Below are 9,271 nucleotides of genomic sequence, written 5' to 3' on the forward strand. Positions count from 1 at the left end.
AAGCTGTATACCCAGGTGAGTGCCTGCAGTCCATTAAGGTTGGCAAAGCAACTTTAGACCAGAGCATTCTTGTTACTCTGACCCTGCTAGTGAACCTGGAGGTCTTGTCTGATAGGTTAAGGTCTCCCTCAGCAGTGTCTTTTCTCTGGAATAATTCATTAGCAAAGAGTTTTGACTCACAGGTGAATCCCAGATTGAAGTTTCTGGCTTAGCTTCTGTGAAGTCTGCTTACTTCTTCATGGGCATTTATACATCCCCAAAACCTGTGGGAATAACTTTGATGTCTAGTAATAGAAGCACCGAGACAACATTGTGAACTTACAGCTCCCTTTTTTCAGATTTTAGGGCCATTAGGCTTTCTTTCTTTGGTTCTTTCAAGCCTCATCACTTCTGAATCTGAAAGATGCTATCACAAAATAGTTCAGTGCAGTCTTTCGCTGGTTAACTTCTTGTTAACTGCTTCATGCACAGTGAATAAAGCTCAATTCCTGTTTTCCCAAATCATAAAAAGTATTCCTTGTCCCCCATCTTTGTACTCATGATGATAAAAAATTTAGTGTGACAGTCACAATTTTTAGCCAACTGTTAATGAGAGACCTTGGGCTTTTATCACCTTATTGGCTTGGAAAATTAAGAATTTTACTTCCTAGTGCACTAGGGACAGTGCATTTAAACATAGCTTTGGCTGAAAATAGTTGTGACAAGAAAGAGTTTGAAAGTACAAAAAAAAAAAAAGGCATTCAGCAGCATTTTCACATCATTCTGAAGTAGTTTATAATCAGTATGCATTCTGCCATTAATAGAACATTTTAGTGGTTTTTATATAGCACGTTATGTGTATAGATCTATATACATCATTGTCAATCTATATTGCATTTGCATGAATCTGATGAACAAAACTAGATTTCTCACAGTTTCCACGGGATGTACTACATTGCAAAAAGCCAAGGTGGAGGGTTTTTTTTTTTTTTCCTTTTACTATTCTAGCTCATGAATCAACAGCAAAAATCAGGTAACAGAAAGTAGGACAGATTCAGGACTAGAGTGTTGGAGATGGCTGATGATGATGCATGAAGCAGAAAAAATGTGGAATGTGTGAGCAGCCCGTCAATCATAGCTATCGAGAACACACTTCTTAGGGTTAGTGCTAAAAAAATGTTCTGGAAGGAGTAAAAACAATTTCTGTAGTAAAAACACATAAACCCTTTCTTCTATTTAACAATATCAACATTCTTAAAAAGTTGCCCAAATGGAAAAATATAAGCATCAACCTAATAATTTTTAAAACATGTAAAATTCTAGGCTTATACACACACACATATATTTAAGTAAAACAGATACCCAGCTTTTTGAGTCTTTGCCAGTAGGAGTGGGAGTTACCATGCACGGTCATATTATTAATATAAATGTATTTAGAAATAGTTTGCTAAGGCACAGTTCTCCAGTATGTTTCACAGCCAAAATAATTCAAATCAAGTGATATTTTTTAGCCTACATTAACAATCATCCAAGTAGTCTGAGAAATAAATGCTTTTCTGATTCTATAATTCAAACCATTTTTCAACTAACATTTATAACATTTGATCCTAAAATTACAGTTGTGGGTTTCTCTGAGCAACTGAGATATTTGAAATTTATTAATTTCTAGACCAAATCACCTTGTTGAAAACTTTCATCTTTCTTGGCAATTAAAAGAAAAAACAACCTATATTAATAATGTATGCAATTAAAATATATTTACCTGAAGCCTAGTTTATAAGAATATTTTTTATTATCTTAACATATTGTATTTCAGGATAGAAAAGAGATCTAGAAACTAGAGGCAATTCTTTCCTTCCTTCATCTCTTTTCTCAATCCTTCCTTTCATCCTTCCATCTCTTTTTTCATTTCTCTCTCACTTTCTTCCTCCTTCCCTCTTTCTTTCTTCTTTATTTCACCATATAACCTAATAATCTGTTTCCTTTCTAGGTAAGCCAAGGCATCATTCATGGATAGCAAAGGTATGCTCCTGCAAGCTGTGCTGAATGGAATCTTATCTATAGGAATTGGATTTGGACAAATGATGAAACCTCAACATGCCATTTGTTTATTGTTGTATAAAAACTGTGCTGTTATTGGTCAAGTTACTAGGTTGTAAGTAGATTTGCTAATACTTTGGAAAGAGTGGTTTGAAAATGTAATTACTGACTGAAAATATCTGAATTGATCTAATTTTAGAAAATCATTGTTGCAATCACCTTATATTCCTGATTCTTACTTTCCTTAAAAATTTACAACAAGGAATGCCAGGCTGCAGACACAAATTTAATGCTGTCTTAGATTTTCTTCCATCTTTTCAGTTGGTTCATTATAGGAGCAATGTTAAAACCACATTGCTTTTAAATATTGTAACATATAGTACTTGCAAATTTAATGCTGCTTCAGTGTATTTAATCTAAAACTTTACCAGATGTATTTGATTTGTTAGGTTAGGGCATTTTGTTTTAGTCTATGCTTTAATATGGATTAGTCACCCTGCAGTAAATATCATCAAAGCATGAAATGTTGTCAACAAATAGCCAGGTCCATTGAGTCATCAATTAGTCCAAATAAGTGATAGACAGTATAACAGGGACCAATTTTGTGAGGTCAGATTCATTTGGACTCCTAATGACATAGAAGCTAATGTCTTTGTTGATCTTGTTAGCCATACAGATGTGAACTATATATTTACTTAGAGCACATTGCTGTTGATCCATATTAAGTATAAACTCCTGCAGTTCTTTCCCCAGAAAGTAATCTGACTAGCAGGAATTCTTAAACTAAAATATGCAAAGCAATATAAATAGGAACCAAGTGTTCATCTATTAAACCCCTTAGTGAGTGATTTATTCGTTGTGACCTATGTTGTATAATTCCTGGATTTACAGAAGATCGTCAAAAGATTATTAGTGTGCCATGGACACAAATATTGCCTAATCCATAAAAAATGGAAATGAAATGTTAAATATATGATCTATCTATCTATCTATCTATCTAATAGGGAAGTGCTAATCACGTCAATCTAACAAACATATTTGAGGACAGTAGCATCAGGTTGCTGGGTTGCGGTGGGGAGATTAGAGAAGTATACATTGGAATAGCATGGTCTCCACCTTTAAGGAACTAATAATTAATGACTGACCCGGATGAATATATCAGAACATAGACACCCAGTGAGTGTGACTCCTTTAAAGCAGACATAAATCTGTGTTCTTTTTTCCCCCCCTAAAATATGATGTCATTGCTTGAAAATACTTTTGAGTTATACTTCACAAAGTAAGATATTGTCAATATGAATAATCATGGAAAATTGTCATCTTTTGAAAATCATCATATATAACCCCCTTCCCCCCCACCCACATACACACACATTGGAAATAGTCCAGAGCTACTTGGAACAAGTTTCAGAATAAAGGAAGGTAGCAGGGTAAGCAATGGAAAACATTTTCTTACATGCTGTGTATAGGTTCTTGAAGCCCATTGCAAGAAGGAATACCAAGAACATTTTTGATGATGGCAATATCAAATATGTACATATTCTCTCAAGAGGGCAATTTTAATAGTTAAAACTTATTTGGATGCTCAAGTTCTGGTATACTTATTAAAAAGAAGCTTCTCTGTATTTATAGCTGAGCTCTATTATTCCCTTTTCAATGAAGATTAAAAATAAGTTTAAATAGTTGCCATATTTAGCATTTCCCAGGTCTAAGGAAACCAATATTGAATCCTTAATAAATATTTTATGATGTCACCAGATGTAGGAAATTAGAACTGGCATAACCCTGACATTACTAAATGAGATTTTTTTTTTAAGATTTTATTTATTTATTTGCCAGAGAGAGAGAGAGAGAGAGTGAGCACAGGCAGGCAGAGTGGCAGCAGAGGCAGAGGGAGAAGCAGGCTCCCCGCCGAGCAAGGAGCCCGATGTGGGACTCGATCCCAGGATGCTGGGATCATGACCTGAGCCGAAGGCAGCGGCTTAACCAACTGAGCCACCCAGGCGTCCCACTAAATGAGATTTTTAAGATTTGTTTTTTGGCATCACATTGTGCAATTGTTAAAGTTTAATAATGCATATTAAATGACTAATTATAATCTTCTTTTATCAATATGAATTCTGGAGGTCAGCACCTTTAACTATTAAAATTTTTAATTCTTAAAATCAGAGTTTTAGAGAAAGACATTTAAATCACGTTCTCAAATATCCATGTACAAATGTAGACAAATCTGCTGGTCTGTTCTTTATATTGACTAACGTTCAGCAGGTTTCAGCAATGTCTCTTGTCAGGAGAACTTAAAAAAGCAAGTTGCCACCCAGTTACCTGGATCAACGACATGGTGACCCTAACCTCTTGGCACTACAGCTAAAAACCCAAAACCGACGGCTTCTTGAGTAGTATTTATCCTTTCTTGGCCTAGCCTTAGGTAATAAGTGGAGTGATTTTATTAGCAAGCAACTCATTTGTTTGTATCCAGAGTCTTCCTTGCTGTTATAATAAATAACTCATTTAAAAAATCGTCTTGTGTCCTCTTTTGGCATTAACCTTGGTGATATTTTTGATCATCTATTTTCCTCCCCAAGGAATATCATATTTTCAAATTTGCAAGTAGGGATTCTGTTACTCACTGTGGAGTTTTATACTGGCTGTATTACTGAGGAACGACTCCAGAAAGAATGTGAGGTTAAGGGCCAAGCCTTCGCCACCCAGTTCTGATAGCGCGGCTAGAGCTCCCTCCCAGGGCTTGGGCAAAGACACTCTACAGGATGGTTTATGGAAAGCAATTTGAACACTGTAAAGCACTTCAAATATAAGGTAAAATTTATAATATTATAAACACATCAATAAGCAGCTTCAGGCCTGAAACATTCTGATGCTATTTTAGAAACTAAGTTAAGGCTACTTTGACTATGGCACTATTAGAAAAACGATACAAAAACATTTTGCTGTATATTAACATTCTATCTCTAGATGGTAGTATTTGGGGTGATTTTCATTTCCGTTCCTTGCATATTTTCCTCCAATGTTCTATATTTCTTAAAAAGTTATAATTATTCAAGTGAACATTTTAGAAAAGATAGTGTTTCTCTTCAATCTTAGAGGGCACATTATAATAATTGAATTTTTAAGAATTAAGTTTTATGCTATGTGTTTAAAATGCTCAGAATACATTAATTCCAATTGATCTTGAAATTTATTTCCACAGAATGGGCTTATTCATGTAATTTTTAAAATTTTATATTGCACACAATTTGATTCCACACTTATTTAAATGCATGACTATATACGCTTTGATTCTCCACAAAATCTTGCCGTACATGTCAAGTACCCAAAGTTGTGTCTAATTAAATAGGAAAGTCATTGCTTTGTAAATATGTACATAGTGAGCATTTTAAAGTAATTTCAAAATAGCATGACCAAAAAAGTTGCAAAGTTAAAGCTGTCTTGGGTGCATTTCTTTCCAAGGAAGTTAATGGGGCTTTGTGTACATTGGTCCCCAGACCAATTTTGTGCTATGATTTCATCAGCAAGGAACCTACAAACAGCATGTATGGGAAGCGCACAAACAAGAAATGAACAAGTCTCCCAGTATGGGCATATGCCACTGGGGGTTTCCATCCAACCTGCGACCCTTGGAAGAAATGGCAGGTCACCTCATCTTATCTCACTGGCAGGACAGGGACTTCCCTGGCATGACTCCCTCCTGTCACCCTCATCCCAGCCTTCTCAGACCCCATTTTATTGTAAATTTTGATATCATGGCTTTGGGGTATGATTCTGACTTATTACAATATTGTATTAAAATGTGTTTATCCTGATTGCTGAGTTTTTTGCCACCCCCTGGTCTTATGCCCTGCTCATTAAGTCTGGATCGATTCACCTTTATCCCAGAAAGTATACTGCAGGTAAAGAGACTGTGACAATTGCATCATTATGAGATTATAATGATACAGATGGTAAGAAATAATTATTTTAATATCCTGTGGAAACTAAAGCCATAGACCATTGAGAATGTTTGAAATGGCTTACTTCTAGCTGTATATAGGGGGAAATACTGGGCATCTAGGGTTCTTCCTTTTGACATTGTTTTTCCAAACTCCTTGTTTCATTGGACAGAGCATGCCTTCCGATCATCAATTTTAGGGATCTTTTCTGTCTTCAACACACTACTAATTGGAAAGGTATCAGTGATTTTTTCATTCAAGGATCCAAGGTTTTAAACACCAAAGGTAATTTGTACATGATTAGTTTAACACTGCAAAGTACCAAATGCCAGCAGAAGACCAGTATTCATAACATTAGGCAATAGCAATAATTGGTTGGTACGTGCTTGCAAACCTATCATTTCTTCACTTCGTAATTATTTTAATGGTAATTATCTGTAAGGTCCTAGTTAGCTTTTCAATCTTGTGTGTGCATTTTCTAGGGAGAAGGTGTTTTCACACAGCCTCAGTAACTGAGCATCGTGTCCTCAGATTATGCCATCTAAGATAAAAGGACTGTCTATGATGTGTTCTTGACATATCACAAGTTTCCTTGAGACCTTTAAAGAGATTTTTTGTTAATTGCACAGTGGGGACTACATTTTCTAACAGAAATAATCTCTCTTATCTATATCAAAAGAATTCTCCCGTCTATGTTATCTCCATTTGTATCAATTTGTAATCACGATCAACAGAGAAACAGTACTTTAATTTTTCCTTTTGTGTTTTATAAAGAGTGCCAGGAAAAAAAGAAAAGGGAAGAAAGAACGAACCTGTAACACTGAGATTAAAAACCTCCATCCCATCCCTAGAATAGTCATAGTCGGGGGATCAGGTTGCACTTAGGGTTGTTTTTATAATAAGGAAGATATCCGTGGATCCGCCTCTATTTCAAATAATCAGTATATTTCCACCAATCTAAGCAAAATCATTTGGTCCAGTTTCTCTAAGAATTGGAGATAGGAAGTGAAGCAAAAATATAAAATACTATAATTTCAATTATGTTTGGGATAGTCAAGTCAAAGAAAAAGACACATGAAAAAATATTCACCGTTTGGGGATTTCTAAAGTCCGTTCCTGTAGAAAGCACACTGCAGCGGATTCCTGTCTGGAAAGGTGTTGGCTTTTGTTCGGAGTCTCCCTGCCATGTAGGTGGCAGCAACACTCAAGGCTAGGAATTTTCTTTCACATTCTCTTAGCTCTAGTCCAAAGCATATTCTTACTCAAAATCCTTGTGGAAGAGAAAAGGTTTAAAGTGTAGAGACAAATTTCTCTATGTCCTCACACATCTCGAAAGCACTATTTTAAGGTTGTGCTAAAGCAGTTCCCATAATGTGAAAACATTCATCATTTCCCTTAATACAGAAGTCAGGTTCTGCTCTCACACATGTTGGTAGTATGATTCTTTTGTTTCTTTATTTACTAGGATCTTAATTCTTTACCTTCTCTCAAGCTCGAGTTTTCTCTGAAGAAAAAGGAACAAACTCTGCTTTCTTCTACTACCACCTGAGCATTTCTGGGAAAAAGCAGAAGTCTGTCTTGTCATTCTTTGGGAACATCCAAGAAGCGGGGGTATTTAGGTAAATGTGGACAGAGTTTCCTTTTTGTCTTTCAAATGAAGCCATTTCCTCTGATTGCTCTATAGAGAGGAGCCAGCAGTCAAGTTAGTTCTGTGTGCCAATCAAAGGAACACTGTGTCCCAGCAGAGAGGCCCAGGGCCCCTGATCTGTGAGGCCAGAAGACAAGCAGAGGACACAGAGGCTAACGGAGGGTGTTGCGTCATTGCAGGGATGTGGCTCACCGCCTGGAGAAAGGTGGCGGCTCCTGGCCCCAGGCGGAAATGAAAGGGGGATACCCACCTTCATGCTCATAAGTTTGATCTTACTGGAAACTGATTAGCAGTGAGAAGTTCTTCCATTTCTGGCATTTGGCTAAAATTAGTACCTGTTAGAGCAAATACAGGTAGCTTTGGTGAAGGCACTCGTAGTCTTCTTTTTACACAGTGTGGGTCAACATGTCCAAAATACCTACCCTTCCAGGCCCAGGGAAAGCGCATAACAATTAAATCCCCAGGCTCCAAGGAAGTCACTGAAGGGTTTGGGAAGATGAGGAGAGGATTCTGTATCTAATACATTTCAGTCTTGTTTATACCACTTCTAACTTCTTTTGCCCTTGATCACTTCCCCCAAATATCTATGTAATTCAGTGCCAGTATTTTTCATTGTAGCAGGCACTGGGCATGAAGTCTGCTGTAGACGCATTGTGGCTCAGCTCCTTTACTTTCTTGCTAGCTGTGGCACATTAGGAAAGGAATTCGTGTAATGCTCCGAAGCTCAATTTTCTCATCTCTGCACTGGGACTAATAATTTCAATTTCTCAAGCACCATCTGCCTGTACTATTGTTACTGAATATACTATTACAAATAACTGAAATCACTATACATGCCAAAAATGCCTATTTTTATAATAATCTTAATTATGGTCGATCATAATGGCACTCCAATGCATGAACAAGCTTTTTACTCAGATTGGGAGAGCATTTTGGCATAAACAAGCTAAATAGGTTGTCTAACGGAAGTTTCTTCTTTTAAAATGTTTCATGTTAACGGAGTACTCCCAGGATCAAGGGCTAGTTTCCGTCTTCAACAATTTATTTAAAGGTCAAGGCTTTCCCCAGCTCAGTGGGTAATAATAAATAGTAAATGGCACATAGTTTTTCTTCTGGGTCCTGAAAGATAATCCTCTGAGGATGTTTTATGTCAGAGTGGGACAGGCCATGGTCCATCTAAGGTTGTACAAAATGACAGGTAGCTTTTCTCTTCTCTCAGTCTTCGCATTATCAGATGACACTAGCAAGCGTGTTTCTATAGCTTTACATGAATGTGATGAATAGACCAAACCAAAACATATAAGTACTTATAAAGAAGGAAACCACAACTTAGAAAGTCCATGAACTCCTGAAAAGATCGTGTCTAAAACAAAACAGTCTATACCAAATTCTACCTTCCCACGAAGGTTGGTATATATTAGAAATATTTTCCTAATAGGTAAAAATCTGAAAAGTAACGAATAGGTCAGAAAACCTCAGTCAAGGAAGGGTTAAAGTGGGGTGACCATGGCATCAGGAACATCAAACACTGACAGAATGTACCTGGAGAAGGATACTTGTCTTTATTTTTACTTTAATAAAGTTTGGTGAAATGTCTTATTACGTATGATTACTTTTGTTCCCTTCTTTCCTCCTCTTTAAGTGGAAAAAAAGAGTA

General features: G+C 36.5%; 1 protein-coding gene across 3 annotated transcripts in view; it reads left to right on the top strand.

The window, feature by feature from the left end:
* Window positions 1-3,319, top strand: part of WDR72 (WD repeat domain 72) — a 215,291-nt gene extending 211,972 nt beyond the window's left edge. For all 3 annotated transcript variants that reach the window (XM_032856425.1, XM_032856428.1, XM_032856427.1), the window contains one exon: window positions 1,970-3,319. In XM_032856425.1, coding sequence (XP_032712316.1) covers window positions 1,970-2,025 — 56 coding nt within the window. In that variant the 3' untranslated portion in view covers window positions 2,026-3,319. The remainder of the gene's footprint in view (window positions 1-1,969) is intronic.
* Window positions 3,320-9,271: the final 5,952 nt, after the last annotated feature.

The sequence above is a fragment of the Lontra canadensis genome, unplaced genomic scaffold (assembly GCF_010015895.1).
Source record: "Lontra canadensis isolate GAN:19392208 unplaced genomic scaffold, GSC_riverotter_1.0 scaffold12, whole genome shotgun sequence".
Classification (NCBI taxonomy): Eukaryota; Metazoa; Chordata; class Mammalia; order Carnivora; family Mustelidae; genus Lontra; species Lontra canadensis.